Source organism: Pan paniscus, chromosome 9 (assembly GCF_029289425.2).
Source record: "Pan paniscus chromosome 9, NHGRI_mPanPan1-v2.0_pri, whole genome shotgun sequence".
NCBI lineage: Eukaryota > Metazoa > Chordata > Mammalia > Primates > Hominidae > Pan > Pan paniscus.
Window position 1 is genome coordinate 90,164,801 of NC_073258.2, and position 27,608 is coordinate 90,192,408.

At 35.4% G+C, this 27,608-nt stretch overlaps 2 protein-coding genes across 2 annotated transcripts in view; one reads left to right on the top strand and one right to left on the bottom strand.

Moving 5' to 3' along the window:
• TYR (tyrosinase) overlaps positions 1–7,975 on the top strand; it is a 117,740-nt gene extending 109,765 nt beyond the window's left edge. The window contains exon 5 of the mRNA XM_003832989.4: positions 7,359–7,975. Within this exon, the coding sequence (XP_003833037.1) occupies positions 7,359–7,582 (224 nt within the window). The 3' untranslated portion in view covers positions 7,583–7,975. The remainder of the gene's footprint in view (positions 1–7,358) is intronic.
• NOX4 (NADPH oxidase 4) overlaps positions 1–27,608 on the bottom strand; it is a 214,223-nt gene that overhangs the window by 16,568 nt on the left and 170,047 nt on the right. The window lies entirely within an intron of this gene.

The following is a 27,608-nucleotide window of genomic DNA, read 5'->3' on the forward strand; positions in this document are numbered from 1 at the left end:
AAGAAAGACATGGAGGAAAGCTTATGGTTTTGTTATACAGTGAAATGAAGTTATATGGGACGGCAAGGTGAATGTCTCTTGAGAAGTTGGATACACAGCCTGAAACTCAAAAGTGGTGTCTGGCCCTCAGATCCTAATGCGAGAGACATCAGCATATAAATTATTGACTCGGCTAATTTTTAAAACCCCATGGAAGGGTGATTTTTATTGTTTTACAGGTAAATAGAGACTCAGAAAGATAAAGTGATTAATTTTAAACTACAAAGCTAGTAAGTGTCAAATACTGAATCCAAAACTTCATCACTCCATCACTGCACAGAGAAGAGGGTTCCCTTTAACCCCTACATTGTCTTCTACACATATGCTCCACCTCTTTGTTCCTTCCCTAATGTCCAAATGGATACTTTTTACTACAAAGGCAACAAAATTTCCTGGATGAGCCAGGGGAGAAGAGGCTCAATGAGTCATATTAGAGGCTTGAAGGTATTTATTTCCAATTAAATTTAAAGAAACAATTTATTTGAAATGCTTTAGAGTAATTTTCACACAGCTTTGAATTTACAAAGTTAATTTTAGAGAAGTTTGACTTTAAAATAAGCAACAGCAGATACTTGGGAGGCTGAGGCAGGAGGTTCTCTTAAGCCCAGGAGTGTGAGGCCAGTTTGGGCAACACAGCAAGACTCATCTTTAAAAACAAAGCAAAACAAAACAGCTAAACTAAGTAACACCAATTGCCTATTTTCTATTTTATGAATTTTTCCATATTGTTGCCTCTGTTGTACTTTCAAGGAGTTTAAAATTTATCTCTATTCATAGCTAAATTTTAAGCTTACTAAAAAATTATTTAAGACTTCTTGATATAATTTTGTTCAAGGGGATTATTATTCATCAACCAGGTACACTCATGTTTATAATTACTTAAGTGGTTTCTGTAACAAGGCAGCTGATGTCTGCCATTTATCAAACTTTTTCTCTTATAATTGAATTTAGTGATTCTTTAGAAAATTGAGTAGCAGGTGATTTTCTCATATGTATAACTAATTTACAAGGGGATGCCAAAAATCTTTGGGTTATGTCTTCAATGTTGTTGATAAATGTAATCTTACTTTCTACGTAGCAGAAAAACTCTGTTGAGAGCTTCCTTCTCCCCATACATTACAAAAGACCTGGAAATTTGGTTTCAAAAATGAGAAGGGGAAACACTGTTCACAGTAACTGCAGTGCCCCATTCTGCCAATGGAATTTGATGACACTTCTATCATTCATGAATTTGTTCAATAGCTCTGTTTGGCTGTGTATACCTGTGTGCATGCTGTTCCTTTCTGCCTAGAATGGATTGCCATCAACATTATATGCTCAGAGTCTAATTCATTCTTTTACTCAGTGGGACAGTCTTCTGGGGTGCCTTCCCTGAATTCACAGAGATGTAGGAAGTCTTTTCTCCATGATCCCTTTGTATCTTCATCAGAACAACATTACTCTCGAAATGATTTGTTTACCTGCCAGGTGCTGAGGGTGAAAAGGTAAATGAAAGAGAGTGCCCCCCAACTCCCCGCCGACAGGTAGTGTATCTCAATGAATAAGTGATATTTTAATAAATGAATTGAAGAAAGATAAAACAAGTAAGACATAATACTTGCTCTTGAGAGTTTGTGACAAGCTTGAAAAATAAGACATATATAAATAGATATAATTATAATAAATGGACATTTGTGCCAAATGTCACAAGGCAGCAAAGAAACTAGTTTGAGAATCCAGAAGAGAATGGAGCTGAGTCAGCAGCTGAAGCAAGTTTGGAAAGAAAAACTCATATTGTAAGCTGATTTAGTTGAAATATTGATGAAATTATCATTCTATCATGATAAGAATCAACAGCAGTTGTAAATTGTTTTCTATATGGTAGACATTGTACCAAGGGCTATACATACATTGTCTAGTTTAATCGCTCCAGGCAGACTCCTAATTCATTTGAGTAATGGCCCCTAACTACTTCATGTGTTTGTTTTGTGAATAAATGGGCATGTTAATGCACTTTGGAAATGATAGAGCATAAAACAAAAATCTACATAATTATTCTGAAAAGAATGGATGACAAGAAAAATAGGACTTCACAGAGGGAAAGATGATCAAAAAATTACGATATTGGGACAGAACAAAAAGGTGCACTATTGGGGCTCAAACGCAGATGGCTTAGAAAAAAAGTCTGAATTTTAAGGATGTTGAGAAATAAAAGTATCTCAAAGACAGTCCCTTGGTGACAGTAAAAATTGAGACCACTTGGAATGAATTGAAGTGGAGCAATAGTAAGAGAAGCTGGAGAACAGGACTGACATAGAAATAGTATTTAAAAGCTGTGAAAGCACTTCAGCCGAGCCTTTAACAAAAAAGAAAATATTTATTATGTAGCCTCTATGTATCCTGCCTTTTTTTGGATATTTTAAATGTACTATGTATTGAAGCCACTAACAGCAATTTAAGCTAAGTATTGTAGTCCCATTTTCAAAATAATTTTAATATATATTAAAAACAGTAAATTTCAAGGTCTAGGGTTTACCCTGGATTATATAGTCCATGATGGCTCACCAACAACCTGTCTGTATTCTAGCTAGTCAGAAAGGAAAAGGTAAATGGTCAAAGATATATTGTTTTCTTTTTAAGGGAACTTCCCCCAAAGTTATACATATATTTTTGCTCTAGACTTGAGTCACATAGCCATGACTTGCTGCAAGGTAAGCCCAGGATGCACTCTCTTCTTTCTGCTATGTCAAAAAGTAAATTTATAGTATCTTCTGTGTATGTTCTACATACATATCTTCTATATGCATTATAGAGAGCATCTTCTATAAAGGAATTGTTTTGTTAGAAAGAATCCATTTGCTCTTACTGAACAGATATTCAGTACGGACTTCCTCATTTACTCAAATCTTATAGTCTCCTAAATAGATTCTATAGTTATATTTACATAAAATTTAAACATCTCTCCTTAACTGCTACGTGCCTTAAAAATGTAGTTGATTGTGAGAATGAGATTTGTTTTTCATTAAAACAAATCTTTCCTTCCCATTTCCACAGCTGCCATTCAGGGACATTCCTTCAACATATCTTCTGGGTCCAATAACACATTCAGTCATTCAGTAAACATGTTCATTCTCTCATATGTGTTTCAGACACTGTACCAGATTCTAGAATTATATCAATGATGAAAGCATACTATTGGCCTTCAAGGAGCCATTTTAATAGAAACAATAGGTTAATTGTTGATGTATAGGGAAGTTTAATTTATGTAATACTTATCTAGCAGTATTTTATATTTTTACTATGCATTATCTGATTATGGATTTCCTAAATATATAGTTATATCATCTATTAATTGCATCAGGTACTTTTAGTAGCATGCTTTCTAATTGTATCAGTAAAAAGACTTTTTTTTTTATTTTGGAAAATTAATAAACCAAAAATAAAAATCAACTGTAATCTTATTGTTAGATTGATCACTTGTGCTGTTTTAGTCTCCATTGTACTTTTTCTTATACTTTTTTCCACATACACATAAGTTGTTAAGCATATCTTTTAATTAATTTTGTTTTATCAAATATTATAAGCATGTTATTTTACAAGCCAAAGAGTGCTGCAAGTCTTATAACAAAAGGTTTATGCCCCTATATCAGCTACTGTAACCCTTTTACCTATTTATTCTGCTATATTGCCCTGTATTTCTAAATAATAGGGAAATATTGCTATCTGTTAATTCATCAAGTTTATCTTTGGAGTTCCTCATATTTAAATAATGATTTTAACTCTCTTACAGCTTCCCTGTTCTTTCATTCATCTTCTCAGTATAGTATTATCATGTTTGGGGGCAAATCCACATCTAGGAATTTTATTGTTTTTACTACTACAATATTATTTACAGTTCAACCAAATAGTATGCTATGATTACGTTTGTTTTCCTGCATTACTTTTCTATTGGAATTAAGACTCTTTTTTTTTCATTTTAAAGCACCCATCACTGTTTATACCAAATTATAAAAGGAACTGTAAATACTACCTCATAACATAGTGAAATATGAGTAATTTATAAATTTTTTCCCTGGGTGACATCCTTTTGTATATGTCTCCCCTTCTCATTCCACAGCTGCCATTCAGGGACATTCCTTCACCGTATCTTCTGGGTCCAATAACACATTCAGTCATTCAGTAAACATGTTCATTCTCTCATATGTGTTTCAGACACTATACCAGATTCTAGAATTATATCAATGATGACAATATACTATTGGCCTTCAATGAGCCATTTTAACAGAAAAAAAATTCATGTAATAGATAACTGGAATATAATGTGACGGGTATGATAATAGAGGAAATGCTAAGCCAGTAACATATTGGATGCTGTCTCTCCCCAGTGCCATGTTCTTATGTGGTTTGAAGGAATATAAATAATCAGGAGGCTAAAGACTTTTCCTTGTTCAGAATTATTGTTTAAATATATGTGGTCAAAATCTGTTGTTGCTTTTTAAAGTAATGTAAAACGATTGACCACTATTCACCTTTATTTACAATAAAGGAATCAATATAAAATTGGATAACATTCTGATTACTACCAAGTTATTGTTTTCCCTGGTTTCTGCTGAACCAGCAAATCGAATATTGAAAAGACTGAGTCTACCTGTAAGGAATGAGTTAAAGAAAAAATATGCAAGTCAATACATTACAAAAGTTGTTCATCCATTTATGGCAGCAGATTCTAAACTGCCAAATCTCCAACCATCTGACTGGGTTCCTAAAGCCTAGTCTTAGACATCCCATGAACATTACCTTTTAGTCAGTATAGCACAGGGATTTCAACTTTTTGTAAAGGAATGGCCTGCTAGAGGAATCTTTAAATGTCCATTAAATTAAGTCTTGTTTAGATAATTAAAACACAGCAGGCCGAGGCGGGCGGATCACGAGGTCAGGAGATCGAGACCATCCTGGCTAACACGGTGAAACCCCGTCTCTACTAAAAATACAAAAAATTAGCCGGGCGTGGTAGCGGGCGCCTGTAGTCCCAGCTACTCGGGAGGCTGAGGCAGGAGAATGGCGTGAACCCGGGAGGCGGAGCTTGCAGTGAGCCGAGATCGCGCCACTGCACTCCAGCCTGGGCGACAGAGCGAGACTCCGTCTCACAAAAAAAGAAAAAAAAAAAAAAAAAAAAAAAAAAACAGCAGGATCTGTCTAGTTCCCTCATCTGGTTGGGGAGGTTGTTGGTAGTAATAAAATTATTCCTTTGAGGAATTTTGCAAACAAACTGTTCATTTATATGACTAAAGGTGTAGATAGGGATTCTTATATGGCTACTATTAAATGATTCATTTAAATTGTCCAACTAATTATAGAATCATCTGTTTTATTTGAAATGTATGGCTTCAGGAAAATTTTGAATTTAATTTGATGTGATTTATTTCTTAGGTTACTCAGAATGATGGCATCTCAAAAACATGGGCTTACCCATGATTTTTGTTTGGTGAATGTTTAAAAACAACACAAAAAGCCATTTATGTACACATTTTATGCATACACACACACACACACACACACACAAAACCCAGAATGGTCCTTAGGCTAAACGCAAGTTCTGTTTGAGTAATGACTATAGAAATTTTCCCCGACATTTAGAAATGCTGTTCTCTAATGCAGAGGAAATAATACATCATTTTATGAGTACATTCATAAAATAACAAGATATCAAATGTTATTTTATGATAAAGGAAGCAATTACAGAAAGCTTTTATTTGTTCAAAGTAACCAGTGGTATTGATGAAAAAAAACCACACACACCAAAAAAAAAACAACTCTCCCAATACTACTTTTAAAATGAACATATCAAAACTGATTTTCATTAGAATGTAGTTATTTTTCCACACTAGTTAATTAAAAGCCAAGACCCAGATATATATATCACAATGCAAGCAATTAAGCTTCATCATCTGGACAAGAATGCCAACTTAGTCTCTCTTTGTAAAAAACAATTACAATTTCAAGACATTTCATATTTGCCGCTTTTGCCAGCACCAAGTCGGCCTGATGTGAATATTCCCATTTCAGGAGAAACATCCATTCTCCACTGCTGCCTGTGGCACCAATTATTCTTTCAGGATCAAGATCTCTGGTGAAGCCTCTTGGTTTGTCGGCAGCATCTCTTTTCTTCTTTGATTTGCTGTCATTAGATTCATTGTCAGATAAAGACTTTCTTTCTTTTGTAATTTTTTTTTTTTACCAGGTTTTTGAGAATTAAGGAATGTTTCAATTAACTCTGGACAATCTAAATTTTCTGCGGGTTCCCAAGTACTGTCAACATCTGACGTCCCTTAAACTTCAGGAAATGCTCCACCTTCCCTTTTGCTGTAATTCGATCCAGTAGTTTTTCCACAAATTCTTCAGGCTCTGCCTCTTCGACTTTTTTACCCTTTTCATTCTGTTTTCTTTTTTCCTCCCTTTTTAAAATTATTTATTTTTATTTTTTGCACTGTAGTTTCATTTCAGGCTTTTGGGGTTTTTTTGTTTGTCTTGGTTGTTGTTGTTTGATTTTGGCAGACCTGAAGGGCTATTACTCTTACATATATCGGCTCCCCTAAGCCCCGCCCCTCCAGGCTTTACTTTCAGAGTCCTGAGGCCTATAAAGGCCAGGCCCCTGCCCTCCAGCAGGGAGTGCCTCTCCGAGGAGAAACAAAGGCCCAGAGTGCGGGCGCTCCAGGGTACCGCGGCACAGGGCCCACTCCTATGCCACTGTGGCCCGGTAACCAAGAGCGCCCCCCACCTCCGAAGCCTTAGGACAGAGGGATGGTGCCCATGCGCCAAAATCTGTTTCAAGATTTAAGACTGTGACCTCTGTGAATACAGAGATTGTTCAAATGCCCTGGGGTTCTTGGGAGGCTTCTAAGATTGCTGAGCATTTGCCAACATTACTATTAATGTTTGTCAAATAATTAAAAGACTGGATTAGTGAATGGTTAATGATATAACAGTGTTCTATTGATAATCGGAATAGTTACAACATCCTTTTACAGAAAAAGATGGAAAAATCACAGCTAACATTTAATTGAGCACGCACTATATACCAGGCTCTGAATCACTTATGGATGGTATCTATAAAATTCAAACGTTCCAACAAGGGGGGTATTATTTTCCCATTTTTCTGATGAAGAAACTGAGGCTTTGGAGTATTAGGTATAACTTTCCCAAGCTCTTACAGCTAATAAATAGTAGAGCTGGCCTTCAAACCCAGGTGTCTACTCCAAAGGACTGTGAAAGGATGAAGATGATGGTGATCCTAACAATGGTGGTAACAATAAAAACAATGGGATGTCTTTTTATTTCAGACCCAGACTCTTTTCAAGACTACATTAAGTCCTATTTGGAACAAGCAAGTCGGATCTGGTCATGGCTCCTTGGGGCGGCGATGGTAGGGGCCGTCCTCACTGCCCTGCTGGCAGGGCTTGTGAGCTTGCTGTGTCGTCACAAGAGAAAGCAGCTTCCTGAAGAAAAGCAGCCACTCCTCATGGAGAAAGAGGATTACCACAGCTTGTATCAGAGCCATTTATAAAAGGCTTAGGCAATAGAGTAGGGCCAAAAAGCCTGACCTCACTCTAACTCAAAGTAATGTCCAGGTTCCCAGAGAATATCTGCTGGTATTTTTCTGTAAAGACCATTTGCAAAATTGTAACCTAATACAAAGTGTAGCCTTCTTCCAACTCAGGTAGAACACACCTGTCTTTGTCTTGCTGTTTTCACTCAGCCCTTTTAACATTTTCCCCTAAGCCCATATGTCTAAGGAAAGGACGCTATTTGGTAATGAGGAACTGTTATTTGTATGTGAATTAAAGTGCTCTTATTTTAAAAAATTGAAATAATTTTGATTTTTGCCTTCTGATTATTTAAAGATATATATATGTTTTATTGGCCCCTTCTTTATTTTAATAAAACAGTGAGAAATCTACATTAACTGACTCCTTTAGGCTTCAGAAACACATTTTTATTTTCTTCAGAAAGGATGATATTCCCCTATATTTTACATTTTTGCTCCAAAATACATTATGAACTTCAAATAGAAAACAACCTTTAGCTCTTTCCTGTCATAGCTCTGACGATATTTTTTAAGGTCACTGAGAACAAGGGCCCAGCGTCTATAACACATCCAGCTAAGTGCCTGTCTCAAGATGTGTCCATTAAATATTTTAATGATGATAACTATATTAACATCTTTTCACCTTCTAAAAAGTATCTTATTAGAGAAAGTTTAAAATGCAATCAAACATTTGAAGTTTGAACAATTATCTGAATATTAGCCTTTTTGTAGTTCTAGTAAAATAACTCATTTCCATTTTCCTCGCCTATTAAGATTTCAAATTAGAATGTTCAGATAATCCTACTACTTAAATTTTGGGGCCCTATTGATTTCCAAAAAAAGTACAATTGATATTGCATTTGTATTATGGCTATGCATAGCATAAAAGACTAGGATCAGTGGGAAGAAGTTATAGTGGGCCCATTTTAGTTCAATAAGGGGAAACATTTTTCAATACTCAGAGTTACAAAATCAAAATGGACACCTTTGGACAATAATAAGTGGTTACCACTGGAAGTCTTCACATACTGGATTGGGTGGCTAATTTGATTTGGAATCTATAGAGAAAATTTAAGCAGTGAGTCTATATTATCTTCATTTAAATTGACTCAGGGTTCTTACCAACTCTCCCCACTGTAAAGCAAAGTTAACCATGCTCTATAAAAAGTCCCTATTACTCTTCCACATTATTTTAGGGGTTTTCACCATTCTTTCTTCCAGCCTCCAACCAAATTAATTTACTTTGTCCAGGTGTTCCCAGTCTCTTCAGTTTCCTTATACCTAGTTGTGCTTGTCTGCTTAGGATTTTCAAATAGTATCTCAGTTTGACTACTTCTGTTTCCAGTGTCATCTTTGAATACCATACTTTCTCTGTCCCTTGGTGGTATATTAAAGGCAGACCTACTCAATCCAGGCTCCTAGAAATCTCTCTGGGTCTGGCATCTGAGCCCTACATCTCTGGGAAGGTAGTTAAGACGAGACACACAGGTTTTTCTGAGGTACCTTTCAGTCACAAGATTCTATAACTACTAAAAGGTCTGCAGCATAGCATTCTGATAGTTTATAAATGCATTTAAAAATAAATTGGCTGAAAAATTTGAGCTCTTGGAAACACCTTTTTCTGTATAAGACTGACCTAAAAATCAAGACCACATAATTTTCAAATGATTACTTTTTATTTAGTCCCATTTTAGATTTCAAAGAGAGGCAAATATCATCCTACTTTACACATGTCCTAACCACACACATGTCCTAACCACACATTTTGGTTAATTTTAAAATCTACAATAAGTAAAAATTTACAATTATTTCTGAAGTTATCTTATTAATTATCAGAAATTCCTAACAGTTACTAAACTTGGTAATAGAGCAGCAGTCATCTTCTGACTCTCATTAGTTGTCAGACTTAAGCTAGCATGTCTAATTTCTGATACTGACTGCAGGAAAATCTGGCAAGAAGTGGGGAGTAGCACACATGGACACAGTGGAAGTCTGTGGGAGGAAACGATAAATACCAGGGAGTATATCCTCAACTTAGTACATAACCAGCAAAAAAGATTTCAAGCAGATCATTAACAATGGTGTCTGAGGATTAGAGTCAATTATAGATGGGAATTGAAGCTAGTTAAATGAAGAGCAAGAAGGAATGGGAAAAGAAATTTGCACAGTAGTCTGTAGAAGATTCTGAAGAAGGAATAACGGTGATTGGGGGCACCTTTAGTCACAGATGACACGTGTGGGTGGGTCTGGCTTACCTAACAGGGGCCAAGGTGTTGTGGACACTGCAAAACAACTATGTGTGGGTCACTTATCTAGGAATGATTTGAAGGCAAGATTTTAGTCCAGGGTGGTATGTTTCAATCATTTTTGCAACACATTTTGAATAAAAGTCCACCTAAGAAATTGTCATTGTTACTGAGAGGGAGCCATATAAAGTCATTTTTTTCCTTTGTCACAGGCAATTCCCTCCATCACCGCACCTCAATATAGGACATCATTTTGTTTCTCTAGAGGCTTGAGGTGTCTATTTGTATAAAAGCAGCATCTATGATGAAACCATCATCACTTTAATTCCATGGTTTTCTCAATATGGCATAGAAATTACATGACTGATATTTCAAACTGACAGTTCCATTAAATTATAATCAACATTATATTCTATGGCTTTTTTACTGAGACCTTTACAAATTGCTTCATTTTATGCTTCTGCTCTGATTATTTTCCATTGCTACATTATAAGCCACATTCTGTTGAAAAAAAAGAGAAATAAGCAGCTGCCACCCTTTTTTTTATCTTTCTGTGTTTTGTAAAAAAAAAAAAAAAAAAGTATTTTTAGTATCCAACCTTTCCAACAAGTCAAATATATAATTCTCCATCTGTAGAAATCACATTTGCAATTGGCACAAGTCATTTCAGCCAGCGTCTCCAGCAGGCTAACAACTGGCATTAGTGGCAGATGTTTTTAGCTTTTTCCTTGTTTGTGTAGGCTTTGATTTTGTGGGATTTCTTTGTCATCATAAAAACGGCCTAACTGGGGCCACCTATTGTGAGCTTGTTTTGGAGGACATGTCAGTAAAACAAAGTTCCACTCCCCCTCTGATTAGATGCCTTCTGAAAGCTGCTGAAATGCAAATGTGAAAAGATTTTTGATTTTCTAATAAACTTTTTATTGCTTATTTTCAAAATCATTTGCCATTTTGTACAATGTAATGAAAATTAAAATTGGCTATGGAAACCACTTAGACCTCAAGAGCTTTCAAATTGTTCAGCTATTTAAAACAATATTGGAAGAATTTAATTATTTTTTTAAAGAAAGGCTTGCCAAAATTCTATATTGTTCATGTTTATCTTATTGTTTTATGAGTTTTCTTAATAGCAATGTAAGAAATTATTCTTATGACTTCATGTTCATCTTCCAATTTTTATGTTTCATAATCATAATTATAAGGCATATTCTTATGATTTCTAGTTTTTCAATTAGAAATAAGTAACAAAGATGTTACAATTTAGTCAGTAGTTGTGATATTCAAAGAAGTGTGCTAGGCACTTTCATGTATGTTAACTCATTTAACAATCGACATGTTACCAACATGAGAATAAGTACTATTCATATTGTCAAGGGAGGAAACTGGTTGAAATAGGGTAAACACCTTCCCAAGTTTACATGTCTTCTCAGTAGTTTAGGCAATTTATCTTGGATTTGAGTTTAGTTATTCCTAGGTGCTTCTTATTATAAATTTAATTGTTATATTTTACTCAATTATGTTGAAGTGTAATTACCAACTCCTTGCTACTCAATAGTTTTGATTTAGCTGTTGTCATCATTTTGTTTAATATTGTAATGCATACCTTGGTTCATATACCATTTTATTTATCTGAAGTTATTTTCCAGGAGTAGGTTCTCTGGGTCAAAGCACATGAATACTTTTATAGCTTTTCTAATGGACTGCCATTACATTTCTACATTACATACATTACATTCCATAACATTTTCTAATGGACCCTTTTGAAAAGGGTTGTGTGGACTTAAAAATGCAAAGAAAAGAGTCTAAAAAACAGGACATCTGAAAGAATAAATGAGAAAATTAAAAGGTAAAGAACTTAGAAGAAAGAAGACATGCTGCAATTATCTTTGAGGGGAACTGAAGAGCCTTATTTAAGTTAGAGCCTTAACTTCATGTGAATTTAACATGGCATAGACTGTGATATTAAGTGCATTAAAGATTTGAGAAAATTTTTAACATATGTGGGATCTCAAGTCAGACTCTATGAATTTGATTCCTGGTTCAATCTCTCACTAGCTGTATAACCTTGTGTGAGTTATCCTACCTCTGTGTGCCCCAGTTTTATCATTGTTAAAATGCATGTAATAATAGTACTTTCTTCAGCATGTCCTGAAGAGTAAATCTAAAGCCTTTACAGTAGTGCATAAATATTCATTATTATTTCACAAGTTCTCATAGAGTATGTTAACTCAACATGTTACCTGTTTTAAGAAAGAAAGATAAAAATATAACCACACATTTTGTTTTTCAATAATAATTTTGCAAACCATGAATAGTAATGTACCTATTTAATAAAATGATATTATGATAAATGTACTTTTAAGACAGAGAAACATTTGGGGACTAGAAATATTAATCATGCAAGTACATAGACTTCTAGCTCATAAACAAAAGTTGGCTATTAAAGCACCTATGATGTGGTACTGGGCTTGAACCTAATACACATCCTTGGCCAAGAGTCCCTATCAGGATAAACTCCTCTGAGCTAGAGAGTGTTGGTTCACTTTTAATCATTCACTCATTCATTCAAGGGACAAGTCTTCATAGAACACCTACTCTGTCTTGGCACTTTGCTAGAGATACAAATGTTAATAAGATTTAGTTTCTATTCACAGTGAAATCACAGTACTCTGAGAAAAAAGCCTATGAGCAAATCATTGCAAAATTATAAATACCATCATAAAGGAATATTCCATGTCTTACAGAAGTAATATAATTAATACTGCAGGAGTACAATATCATCAGGGGAGCTATAGAAGATTTCAAAGAAAAGCTAATAATTGAATGGTATTCCCAGAAGTTCACAAGGTAGATGAGGTGATCGATAATCTGAGCAAAATGATAACATGAGCAAAGGTAAGTGCCGACAAGCTATGGCTAATGGGCTAAATCCTGCCTGGCAGTTGTTTTTTGTAAATGAAGCGTTATTGAAACACAGCCAAACTCATTCATTTACATTACATATCGTCTATTGATGTTTTAATGCTACAATGGTAGAGCTAAGTAGTTGCAACAGCAACCATATGGCCCAAAGCCTACAGTATTTACTATCTTGCCTTTGATTGAAAAAGTCTGCTGACCCCTGGCATAAACCAAATCAGAAAAATTCAGATTAGGTGAAGATAGATCAATGTAGATAAAAAATCATGAAAAAGAGCTTCACCTTAACAATTGAGAAAACAATCGTTGATTAGGGTTTTCATTATTCTACTGTTTTGCCAGTTTATTTTAAAGATATAAAGTGCTTTGGTGCAGATATGTAGATATAGCTATAGTAACAGACATACATACACACACAGACACACACTGAATTATATGAATAAGGTATGTGGGATTTTAAATATTTTTTCTGCCAGAAAATCTACAAATTTCCTAGATTTTTGTTTTATTGACCTTCTTTTTATTCCCTACTGTATCAGTCAATTTTCACGCTGCTGATATAGACATACCTGAGAGTTGGCAACTTACAAAAGAAAGAGGTTTAAGTGGACTCACAGCTGCATGTGGCTGGGGAGGCCTCACAATCTTGGAGGAAGGCAAGGAGAACAAATCACATCTTACATGGATGGTGGCAGGAAGAGAAAGAATTCGTGCAGGGAAACTCCACCTTATGAAGCCATCAGATCTCGTGAGACTTATTCAGTATCACGAGAACAGGATGGGAAAGACCTTCTCCCATGATTCAATTACCTCCCACTGGTCCCTCCCACAACACATGGGAATTCAAGATAAGATCTGGGTGGGGACACAGCCAAACCATATCACTCACTGTTGCCATTAAGTGTCCTTCCTATGGAACACCCGTCTCTTTGCAAGCTCAGGAACCCAACCCTTCTGAAATTCCTGAGTTTTTATTTCACTAATTTTCCTCATTCTTCCCTGTGTCTTCAACCCTTCCCATACTGTAGGGTCCTTAATGCTTCAGCATTCAGATATGCTTAACTTAAGAAAGAAAAATCACTCTCCATTAATAGCACATGAGCTAAAATAAGTTATGCACAGGTGAGAGTTTCTTTGACCAAGAAAGGCCAAAATAAAAAAAAGCTGAGTTTCCACTCAGCTTTTGCCCTATTTCTTTCTATAGCCAAGCTTCTTAATAAGGCTGATTATATTTGTGGTCTTTACTACTATGTCTTTTACTGACTACTTAACACACTTCAATTTGTTTTCTGTTCTGCCTCTCTATGGAAACTTTTCCTTACCATGGTCACCAAAGGTGTCTATACTGACAAATTAGATGACATTTTTGGTACTCATTTAACTTGATTCTGTCTTCTACATAAACACTCTTTCCTTATGGTTTCTGAGCAGTAACTCACCTGTAGGCGTTTTCTTCCTGTCTGCTTTTTCCTTCTTGGCATTTCCAAAAGGTTCAACTCTTCTATCTCTAGATGTTGAAGGTTTTTCAGTTTGGGTTCTCTAAGGCAGATGTTTGCATGCAGGTAGTTTTTAGAAAGTGTTTGTAAAATTTGTTCTCACTCATAAGTAGGAGCTAAATAGTGTGTACATATGGACGCAGAGTTTGGAATGATGGACAATGAGGAATCCACGGGGTTGAGGAGTGGGAGGAGGATGGACAATGGCAGGTTTCTTGGTGGGTACAATGCACATTGCTCCAGTAATGAATGCACTGAAGGCTCTGACTTCACCACAATGAACTATGTCAATGTAGCAAAAATTGCACTTCTATTCCATGATTATAAATAAATAAAAATTCAAATAAAGGAAATAATAAAAGAAAAAAAGGAAAAATGCTTGCAGAACTAATATCTCTAATGGCGTAAGAGAAGTATGGAGTGAAAGGAAGAGAAAAAGCAATGTAGTAGAGGCTTCAGCCCACCCTATGGGGAGCTCTGCAGCTAGGAGAAATATGAATATATATACAAACATATAAACATACATATAAGCATATGTATAAACTTTTTATAAGAAATTTGTCTCACATAATTATAGGGGTTGACTAAACCAGTCTGAATTTTGTAGAACAAACAGGAAGGGAAGATAAGCTGACTGAAACTAGAACCTCAAGGACATGAGCTAATGCACAGGTGAGAGTTTCTTTGACAAAGAAAGGTCAAAACCCTTTTTAAAAGACTTTCCAATGGATTAAGCTCCACATTTCAGCTTAAATTGTAGATCCCTTGGGTTCACAATTCATTTTAGTCACCCCTAAACTTTCATTGTCATTTTTCAGCGTCAATGTATCAATAGCACTCAACAAAAGCCACTTCCTTTGAACTTCCCAAATCCCTAAATTATGCTTTAGTTACAGGTGCATTCAATTCTTCTATAAGCCCATTCTAGTTAATACTGGTAAAGTTTTTAACAATTGCCCACTATGTCATGCTAGGAGCTATCCGTATTCCAACTACTACTAGTGATGGAGTTTTCATTGCCAATTAACTGGTGGATTATCCAGCAGCAAAATCCTATTTCAGAGAATGCTTCCTAAGACTACTTTTGGCACCAGTAGTCTTAAGGTTCCCCAGAAGTCTCAGGTGATCCAACAGCTATCTGCAGTTGGGATGGTCTTTTAGAACTGTCCCACATCAAAGCCAGGAGCTTCAGTATTTGTTTTCCCACATTGTCTAGTCATTGCATTTGAGCTGCCCCAGGCAAGAGACTCAGGCCAGAGACTCCCTTCTGTGAGCACAGTTCTTGAAGAGGGACTCAGCTATGAGCAATCAGCAGCCAACAGTAACAGTAGCTGGGGGAAATGAATGCTTTGGTCCTTAAGGAACAATCTGTTCAGTACAGCAGAGCATCCACTACACGTGGATGATCTTATCACTCTCATCTTTCCATTCTACTTCCTGCTTAAGTATTCTTTTCTAAAATTCCAGAATTGTTGATGACTCCCAAGTTTATATCTCTAGTCCAAGCTTCATCTTAGAGCTTCTGATTGATATATCCAATTGCTTATTTAAAAATTTACTTAAATATTTTACAGGAATTAAAACTGAACACATCTAAAAGTGAACTCTTACTATCATCCTAAATATCAATTCTCAGTGAAATAATGTCTTTTGTAGCAACATGGATGGAGGTTATTATTCTAAGTGAAATAACTCAGGAACAAACCAAATACCATATGCTCTCACTAATAAATGACAGCTAAGCCATATGCTATGCAAAGGCATATAGAGTGGTGTAATGGACATTTGAAACTCAGAAGGTGGGAGGATGGGAACAGGGTGAGGGATAAAAAAGTTACCTGTTGGGTATAATGTATACTATTTGGGTGAGGGGTACACTTAAAACCCAGACTTCACCATTATACAATTTATCCATGTAACCAAAAACTACTTGTACCCCTAAAAATTATTGAAAAAAATTACTTTCTCATCCAAACTTCCACAACTTAATAAATGGCACCTGTACCCAGGTTATTTCTCATGCAATAAACTTGGAAGTCTTCTCTGATATAGTTACCCACACATCTAATCTATTTGCAGTAGTCCTATTTCTGCCTGCAATATGCAATGACTTTGGCATGTCTCTACTTCATTCTAACGTGCCCTCACTGTCACATCACAGCAATCTCTCTATTTCAGTTCTAGACTAAGTCATAATCTTCTGTTGTTGAAACTACTGCAATAGCCACTTAACTTAATTCTAACTCCCCCACTTGCCTTCTTCTAATCCACAGAGCAATTAAAGTGACCACTTAAAAAGATGCTTATAACACTTCAGAAGCTTAATATTTCTCTCCAGTTAAATTCCAAATCCTCAACAAAGACCTCCTGTTTTAGCCTCTGCCTGCCTTTCCAGTTTTATTTCATGTTATTCTGCAACTTACTTTCAGTACTTTGGCAAGTAAATTCAATGAATCCCTTTCCACTAGATAATAAATTTCATGAAGATAAATTCTGCATTAATTTTGAGAAATTATATTCCCAATGTCTGGTCCATAGTAAGAATAGGATAAATATTAAATGGAAGAATGACAGTGAAACTCATCAAAAATTAAATCTAAGCAAATAGAGAAAAGTAAAAACAGAATAAACATATTTTATGCTTAACAAACAATAAGATCTAGCCCTCACTTCAGTAAGTCAAGGACTTCCAAAAAGTGAAGATTGCTGATAGCTCTGAAAGAAGTCCAGGTTGCATTAAACTAGGTAATACTTCAACTAAAAGGAAATAGAGAACCCAAACTGGTAAACATGGTGACACCGAGAAGTGGGAACGACTTAGAGAAAAATCCTCAGTACGAGTTGAAGGCATGCTGATGTGATAAATCTTTCAGTGACTCTAAAAGACAATGTTCTTAGATGGAGATGGTGAACATTTCCATCAAAGCTTCCATAGCATGATAGATCATAAAGAAAAGTTATTAATAATAGGCAATACTGGAATAATTCATAAAAATAGTTTGGTTCAAAAAAATTATTTTCAGATATCAATGGACGAAACATGAGTTGAAATTAGAATACCAGGCTAAGATATGTGGGGCTACAGAAGTAACTAGAAAGAAGTTCTGGCCCTTAAGATGGTTTCAGCCTAGGAAGAAATATAAGAAATATTTATACTCCCAACCTATAAAAATATGATAGATTTGGCTTAGGGCTATAGAAGAAGAGTTATGAAAGATGAAAGATTTTATGGACTTAATACTTACGGAGAATTTTATAATATGTATCAAGATCTGGGTATTTTACATATTTGATCTCATTGCATTGTCACTAAAATTTTGTGAATTTATTATTATCGTCACTTGCAAGATAAAGAAACTGATACGCTAAGAGGCTTAGTAGCATGCCCAAAGTCATGCTGCCACTATGAAATTGAGATCCAAACCTACGGCTTAACTCAAAGTTCATAGATTTTCCAATATACCGTGTTGGTATAGATTACCGCCAGGTGTGTGTGATTGTTTAATGTGTGTATATGTATCTGGTAGTAGCATCAAGGAAAAATCAAGGAAATAATTACATTTAAACTGATCTTTCTGGTTATTCAAATGACTGGTGTATCTTAAATCAAGGTTTGAAGGCCAACACCAAAAGAGTGTGTTGAGAATTTTAAGTTTGTGTCCTTTTATAATAACGTAGCTTTTCTAGAAAAGAAACCCTGCTTTCCTGCCCGTCAAACAACTACAGGTTACCGGGGTGTGCATCTTGTAAAACTTCATTAAGGTACATACTTAGTTGATGCCTAAAAATATTTTGAGTGTAGGCACAGACATGAAGTAAAAAAGAAGACCAGGAGCTATAGATATTAAAATTTTTATGAAAAACATTTACAAGTACACATGGAAAAAACGTTTTTTATTGCTGGTAGTCTAATGTTAGCAGTCTTGAATTTAATGCTGCTCTATATTAGGAAATGAATTAACTAGCTGGTGTTAAATTATCTCTAAAACTAGGATGGTGGCCATGGAAGGAGAAAAGGACAGATGTGAGAAACCTCAAAATGAGAAAATTAAGAGGACTTAGTGACATAAATAATAGAGAGGAAAAATCAAAATTCACATTCAACTTGAAAGTCTGATTTTTCCCTAAGTTTTCTTTTTTTTTAACTAGACTAATAACTAGTCTTTTCTCTAAATAGAATATTACCTAATTTTTAAGTACTAAAAAGTAATGTGTTGATCATATACATAATTAACTGTTTCCATTTAGTTTTTCTTTATAATATTTTTAAGGAAAACTATTAAGATTCTTTTTATGGTTCTAAGTACCCCTAACAATACTCAATATTTCCTATTAGGCATGGCTTTTAGGTATAACAACACAATGAGAATTACATTTAATTTACCAGTTACTGAGAACTTATTGAAAATCAGAAATTTTGCTAGAACTCAGGGGTGAAAAGATGATTAAGACTCTAAAAGCATGTACTACTTTGAAGAAACGCACACTTACTGGAGGTGACAGGCAAGCTGATAAATACCTATGAAATTATGATGAAAATGTAATCACTTCTGAAAAATATTTTAAAAACACACTTTTGTAAATAAGTTCTTAATATAGAAAAAATAAACTATCCATAGTTCACTACATTATTTCTTCAGGTTGGCCCAATTTCTTTCATAATTATTATAATAGATGCCTTTCTATCTTTTCTATGTTAGACATAACTCAATCACTATTACTATATAATTGACATATAGTTGTCATATACACACTGGACATGAGTATATTATTTCAATTTTAATGAGGAGGACACTTGAAGAACAGAGAACTTCCAAAAGTCACACAACTAGTAAAATGGAGAGACCAGGACTTTTAATCATACATTCCTGATTTTACATCCTCATCCTTCGTTCTATCCATACTATTTCCTTGACTTTCAAATTCATCTTTGTCTAATTAGTAAAATATCATTATTAATAGCATTTAGAATTTACTTTGTGACCCTAGACACCTTACATCTTATTGACTCGTGTAACCCTCATTCTACAGATAAAAAAACTAAAGCAGATAATCATTTTTAAAACATTGTCCAAGGTAACAAAGCTCACACTGGTGCAGGCAGGATTTTAACTCAAGCAGTATGACTTTACATTTTAGAGAGTTGGTCTCAGAAGAAACTGTAACCACCACATTATATGGTCAGTTCTGGAATTCAATAGGTCCAGAAAGATATCAATCTATAAGGTCAATTAAAAGAAATCATCAGCCATCATCTTGACAGAAACCTAAAAGCTCCTGGACAAGCAATTGAAGCAGCATCACTGTGTCATGTATTGACCTTAAGATTGCTGTCTCAGGTAAACTGTTTATTCTGAATTTAAAAAAATAAAGACTGGAAGAAAAACTCATCACTGGTAGTGTATAAAACCATCATAAAGAACAGCTGATGAGGTATATTCTATTTTTCCTAGGACTATAACCTGTTGTCTAGGTTAAGGTTGGAATTATGAGATTCAATGAAATGAGATAGATTGGAGAATGCAGGAAAGATTACTAAGACAAGAAAGAAGACTTTGGAAAAGCTAATTCTACCAACACAGATGACATCTACCACAATCCACTTTGGAAAAAGATGGGAGGAGATGGGTTGAGTAGAAAAATGAGCAGAGAAAAAAGCAAGGAATATTAGGGCTTTGGTGATATTATAATGTTTTAACTCTGCCCTGCCAATCACCTCTGTTTTGTGTTAGGGAACTGACAGAGGAATATACAGTAAACAATATGCAAAGGGGAGAGAAGGTTCTATTAACAGCAATGTCAGTGACTAACTTTAGTTTGGGGTTCTCTGCTAAAGCTAGGTTGGTGCACAAGACTTAAGCAATAGTCTCAAGTGAAACTTTCAATGGTTAGAAAAAAATGACTCCAAATCTGGGGCACTTACCACCCTTAGTCTATCAAACTGTGAAAGGAAGGCAAAGAGAGAAAAGAAGCACAACAAAGATGAAAGCAACCTCACTGACAGTCTACCATATGTATGGCATAGAAGAAATGGAAGAGAGAATGAGAATATGGGATAAGGTCCTGCATCCACTTTTCTCCCAGGGACAAAAGACAATGAGAGATGAAGGTACTAAAAGGCATGCAAATTGTGTCGGGGTGCCCAGTATCACCTAGGTTTACTAATTCTCTAAGGATACTCAAGATCTCAGTATAGTTTTACTCACAGCTATGATTTACTACAAAGAAAGAATACAAAGCAAAATCAGCAAAGGGATAAGGTGTGTGGGGTGAAGTCCAGGGGAAATCAGGCACAAGCTTCCAAGAGTCCTCTTCAGTAGAGTCGCACAGGAGACACTTAATTCCTCCAGCAACAAGTTGTGACATGCATGAAGTGTTGTCTATAAAGGAAGTTCTTTTAGACACTCAGTGCCCAAGGTTTTTATTGGAGGTTCATCACATAGGCATCCTGCCCAGCACTTATCAAAGTTCCAGAGTCCCAGAAAAAAAGCAGGTGTTCAGTATAAACCTTATTGTTTGCACAAAAGTTTTGTAACATTCATTCATTGTTATCATTTAGGGTAATCAGAATTGTCCTGAAATTTCAAGTTCCCAAATGCCAGCCAAGAGACAAGCCTGCAAGCACACTTTTCTAAGAAGGATATCAGTCTCAGGCCTGGTGTATTAATTTTTTTCCTGCACACAGATATATGTGTAATCCTTTACACACAAGAATCATAGCTATTAATAAATGTGGACCAATAAAAATTTCACACCCTGTCCAAATTATTATTCTCTATTCTTGAAGGCAGAAGAAAGAAAGGGACAAGAGGAAAGGCCGACCAATCAAAATAGAAAAGCATCTCTGTCTCCTACAGAAATGCCGAAGTTGGTTCAAAACCAGTAAGTGAAGAATAAAAACTAAAGATATAAAAAGTCGCAGAATCTTCCTTCCCATTTACCACACCTAGAAAAAATAGATACTGTCAAGCCTCATTGTATGCAGATTCCATATTTGCAAATCACCTGCTTGCTAAAAATTTTTGTGACCCCCCAAATTAATACCTGCTGCACTTTCATGGTTATTTGCAGCCATGAGCAGAGCAGCCAAACATTTGTCTCTCCAGGTTGACATTCCCAGCTGAGCCCCAAGTGTAGTGAAGTTTTGTTTAGTGTTCCTAAGGACCTCCCATTAAAGTCTTTTGTCAGAATAAAACAAAAAGTCTATCTCCTTGTCTTGTGGATTATATATATATATATATATATATATACACATATATATGTATATATATACACACATATATATGTATATATATACACATATATATATATGATGGTATATATATATATATATATATATATATGGTAGATAAACTTTGTCCAGGGATGAGTTCAATGTTAATTAATCAACAATATATATTAAATAAGGTGTCTTTAAAAAGAATCACACATATACAAGGTTATATATTAAAAGATTGATGGAAATTTGATCACAGGTTCGCGGGAGCCTATCTGAGAGTAATGGTTTGTTATTCACTAATTCAGTCTGTGTGGCAACTTTATAGAACAAAACTACCATAAATAATGAGAATTGACTCCACTTCAAACATCACTTCATACACAAAGAACCTCTATCTACCATAAAGTCACCGGGTTCTGCAGCACATTGTGCACGTCAGGGAGCTATAGCAACCATGGGCACAGAAGGGGCTGTGACTGGGCAGGGCCAGTGCGTCAATGACTCCTCTGAGCCCTGGGGCAGGGAAAAACTCAGAATCAAGGATAATAGGCTAATTCAAGCGCTGAATTGGGAACAGACAAACTCAGAGCTTGGATTAATCCAAAAACCCAAACAAATAGGTTTTTGCCAATTGTGGCAGTGAACTTTGGGTCTTAAAGTCTGTAGCTGGGTTATTAACCAACAGGGAAAAACAAGGTTCAAGGTTAAAGTTAGGTTCCAGGAAATAGGTGAGGAAAAGAGTTTATATTAGAAAACAAAACAAAAGATGTAGTCATAGTACAACTTCAAGGTATAGCTGTGGCTCTCAGGGCTCTGTCTGTCTGTTAGCTCTAATTTGAAGCACTCTTCCTGTTACTGGTAGATAAGGGTTAAAGGGAAGGGGCAACTGCCCCAAAAGACAAGGCTTAACAATGCCCACAAGGTCATAATATATATTACTAGATATTTTGTTTCAATCTGCTTTGGAAAACAGGTATAAGGTAACTATGCCCTCAATATTTCCCAAGTGTCCCATTAGATATTTAAAATAAATAACTAAACAAACCACTTCCTACGATCACTGTAAGAGAAAACCAAGGCACAGAGGCTGCTATTTAAAAATCTTGAAATCTGAGTTTATTTACCAGTCAAAACCTCCATTAAAGTCTTTTATCAAAATAAAACACAAATTTAATTTCAGAAATCACCTTGTCAAAATGCATGTGCATTTGGAATCTGTCATAATTAGCAGTTACTCTAAGTGTATTTTTTCACACTATATTTGGGTCTATATCTGAAATGCAAAGCCAATTCTGGCATGTATGCTTACATCTCCCAGTTGATTACACATTTATCAGCAAGCTGCAAACTTGGCCTCTGCAACACAAGCCAATTGTAAAGATTTCTCAGAGATTTTCTTGCCTAATAAAAAGTCTGATGAGAAACTTTTACTGTCACATATTTTCATATTTTTTAGCCCTAGCAGACACATTCCTGACAGGTGAATCAATATGAATAAGGGAAGACGTTTCAGAGAAACTGTTAGTCTTCAGAACTGAGATTTGCATCAATGCCTCTCTGATTTGTGCATCCTTCAAATATTTTTCCCCAATGATCTTTTGTGTTATTCTCTCGCTGGCTGCTGCTGATGAGTGATTTTACAACGCTTGTGCTATTAAAGCATGCACTCATGACCCCATTGTGACACAAAGCAAATAGTGCACATAGCGAATGCAAGCACGTAACTGCTAATCTTGCCTTTTAAATGCATTTGAACTTGACCTATTGAAATACCCATTACAGAATGTATGACAGCTTGGTGAAATACATGGGGCAAGACACCATCTCAGGAAAGCAGACTCTTTGAAAATAAATCACTTGAAAGACTGCAATATGGTAGGAATTGATTGGAAAAATGCAGTACCACATAGTAAAGTAACCTGCTTAAACCCTACAAAACAAGTCACTACTTCTAAAAGCTCTGTAAGTTAGAGCTCAGTGGCATCTAATTTAATCCATAAATGACTCTAAAAGAAAATAATGGCCAATAATTTAATGTAAAGAGCATATATTTAGAAACGTCAATAATATAATGTCTTGTATTCTGAAGCGAATATATTTTCTTTTTTCTTTTTCTTTTTTTCTTTTTCTTTTTTTTTTTTTTTTTTTTCATATGGAGTTTCACTCTTGTCGCCCAGGCTGGAGTGCAATGGCACAATCTCAGCTCACTGTAACCTCTACCTGCCTGGTTCAAGTGATTCTCCTGTCTCAGCCTCCTGAGTAGCTAGCATTACAAGCGTGAACCACCACGCCCGGCTAATTTTGTATTTTTAGTAGAGATGGGGTTTCACCATGTTGGCCCGGCTGGTCTTGAATGCCTGACCTTAGGTGATCCACCCACTTTGGCCTCCCAAAGTGCTGAGATTACAGGTGTGAGCCACCATGCCCAACCAGCAAATATATGTTCATGCTGCTGATGCAGGAATGCATTTCAACTTGGTATAGCCTAGGCATATCTTAGGACCTAAAGGTGCCCACAGTCCTATATACTGAAGCATTTTTACTCATCCTATCCACTATAAAATTATCAATTCTACTGAGAGTCAAAGTCAACATAGAAACACAAGCTATAATGATTCTCAGAGAGCATTTTTAGAAAAAAGTCTGATATGCATTTTACTAACAGGAAAACTAGTTTTCAGATGGTATCAGAACACTGGTCTCTAGGACAGGGCTTATGGCAAATGGTTCATATCCCACCTTGGTAAATGTCAGGTAAATGTTACTTGACAGTAACTCTACTATTATTCTTTATTTTACGTAATTTGAAGATTTCAAAAAAGGGAGATTATGATGTGCTGGATAAAATAAACAAAAATCTGTAAGCAGGACTTTTTACATGTGTGTAAATATGTACGGTATACTCAATGTTTGGGTAAAATTGACTCCTAAGTGGTCAAACATAAACACTCAACATTTAAACTTCATAATGAACATAGTATGTTTTATTAATTTTCTGTGCAAATATATATATATTTAATATTTTAAAATTATATAAATATTTAATGTTCCTATCTTACTGGGCACAATTATGAGATTTAAAAATAATAACAAAAAACAAACCAAAAATAAAACCAAAATCCCAAACCCAGCATGTTAAATTTAAATATCAGAATCCTATCATTTCCAATTACATATCCTGCTGTAAGGAAAATTAGAGAAGCGTTGAGTGGCTTAGAAATTAGAACACCTTCAAAGTGTTTCAAAGGAGCAGTTCTTAAATACTACTTTTTTATTATCTTCACATGTAAGACTGATCCTTCTTTAGGATGAAAACAACACTATGCTGTTCTCAAAATCCTAGAGAAAATTCTTGATTATTATTGCCAAAAGTGCGTAATTCCCAATGAAAAGAGATTTTAAGTATGTTTGAACCAATTTTATTTGTTTCAGTTGTAAGCACTGTGTTATGTTCTAAAGCAATAAAGGTTTTCCTACATACTATGACTTTATACATACTATAACTTTATAGGAATAAGATTATATATAAATATATGCATATTTTCAATTATTTATGAATATTGAATTTGATTTAGTGCTTTCTCTTCAGCATTGTATAATGCCACACTTCCATTTAACTAGATAACAAGGATCAAATGCCAAACCTGGATTGCTGAGCATCTCACACTTGGATGGGAGGACTACACTTTCTCTAATTGCAAACCCGAAATTGTTGAATGCTATGAAAGCTGGAGGGTGTTACTAAGCATTATTCTAGAATTTCATTTTCACTCGAGTTTTTTTTATAATCCACCATAAAAATACACACATGCACACACACATTATTTAAATATAAAAATCTACAAAATAACATGAGATTTGATGAAAACCCATAATGTAAAATATCTCCAGTAAGAGTAAGAAAGCTATACATTTACTTTATTCCCATCTAAAAAAAAAAAGCAGATAAAACGTCTTGCATTTTTGTAAATAGAAGGATTTCTAGTGATAAGACATAGGTCTTGAATTTAATTCAGTAGAACATCTCATAAACATCTAAATTTTCCTCCATTAAATCTTAAATAAGTGGGATAACTTATGCTACCCTCTGCAATTCCTAACTTAATTTTCATAAGTCAGTACAGCTATCTCTAGCCATATTGGGCCCGACCAAAACTAGCTAAGAGGAATTCAGAAAGCATATACTAGATTTAACAAAAGACTTTGTGGGGAGCAGAACGAAGACAGACAGTCGTGCTGGTTTGCTGTGTGTGTTTCTCTACTCGCCCAGAAAATAAAATTAAATAATCAATCTTTCAGGTACAATGGACTGCAACTCATAAAAGCTTGAGTTTTACTTTCTTACAACAGTGTTTGATTTTTACTCTGTCATCAAAAGTCTACTAAGGGAGATTTGCCTAGGAAATCTCTCTCTTCACCACACTTCTCCTCCCACTTCCACATTTTTGCCACACTACATCCCTGGTAGATATTATTCCCATTTTTATGTAAGTGGTCTAATATATTTCAGGGATGAAGGCTCCAAATTTTCTGATTTCTCTCTCAGAAGCCTATTTACTCCATAACCATTGAATGTGGCTGAATAGAATGGTAACACTGGCACGCTCTCAGGGTAGAACAGCATGTCATCCAATTGTATGCTTAATTTTTAAAGTGATTTCTACTTTTCCCACCTCTAATTTAATTTTTTTTATTATTTATTTATTTATTTATTTATTTATTTATTTATTTATTTATTTATTTTTGAGACCCAGTCTCGCTCCTGTCCCCCAGGCTGGAGTGCAATGGCCAAGCTTGGCTCACCGCAACCTCCGCCTCCCAGGTTCAAGTGATTCTCTTGCCTCAGCCTCCCAAGTAGCTGGGATTATGGCTGCCTGCCACCATGCCAAGCTAATTTTTGTATTTTTGGTAGAGACGGGGTTTCACCATGTTGGCCAGGCTGATCTCGAACTCCTGACCTCAGATGATCTGCCCGCCTCAGCCTCCCAAAGTGCTGGGACTACAGGCGTGAGCCACAGTGCCTGGCCTTAAAATAAATTTTAATGAAAAGAGAGAGAAAAAAAAGATAATCTCCTGCTAACGCCTTTTCGTAAGCAGGTAATTGTCATATTTAAATAAAGGTATAATTGCACCTGGTGGGCACCCAGTTCTGCCATTAAACATGCCACACTGACTGAAGAGATTGTATTTTCCTAAACCTGTTAGTCCCTGGGAATCTAAAGAATAAACTGTGCAGCACATCTAATCACAGAGTGTAGGGTAAGTCCCAGGTCATGTTCCAACATACATGCGGTAAGGTATTTTACATTCCTTTGAGGTTCAGCTGCAGATAAAATCCTAGAAAATTTAACAGCTTTGTCTTTAGCCAATGTGTTGGCTGCAGTAAATTTTTAAGCCAGTAAGCAAAGCTCCCATTTTATGCACTGTGGATATTTCTCACCACTAAAATGAATTACATAGTCATACTAAATTGATACTAGGTTCAAGTGAATATGCTGTTATAAGTAAATATATATACTTTTATGTTACAACAGAGACAATGTGTGTATCTCAATGTCTACAATTGTTAAGAAGGTTTTCATTCCCTGGGTGAAAGGATAACGGTTGTGAAATATGACCTTGCAATGACAGAATTTTAATGCATTGTGTATGTGACTAAAGCAATGCATGGCATCCTGGCCTTCTTTATTGCTATGTATATTAGAGTATTTTGCAGTGCTGGCTCTCATCTAAGTGTCGGGGTCTTCTCTAGGTCAAATAGCAGCTCGTCAAGGCTTTATTTCTTAAAGAACCTAGATGTAATTTTAATCTAAGATAAAGTTTCTTGCTAAAATTCTAATGTCAGTGAAAATGTGAAAAGTTCCCTAAAATCTAGCCAAACATCACATTCTTTCACATTCTTCCAAACCAGAGAAATAGCCAGTTTACCATGTATTTAAGCATCTTTTGAGTTATAAAAGGAAAAACATTATTACGTCCTGATGTGTTAAATGATTTTGCTTTCTCTGACAATTTTTATTCCTCCTATGAGACATTTCTTGCCCTTCCTAGTTGCAAAATGTGAATTTTAACACTTTGCATCAGGTTGTTGGTCTCCGTTCTAAAGCAACATTAAACTTTCTGCT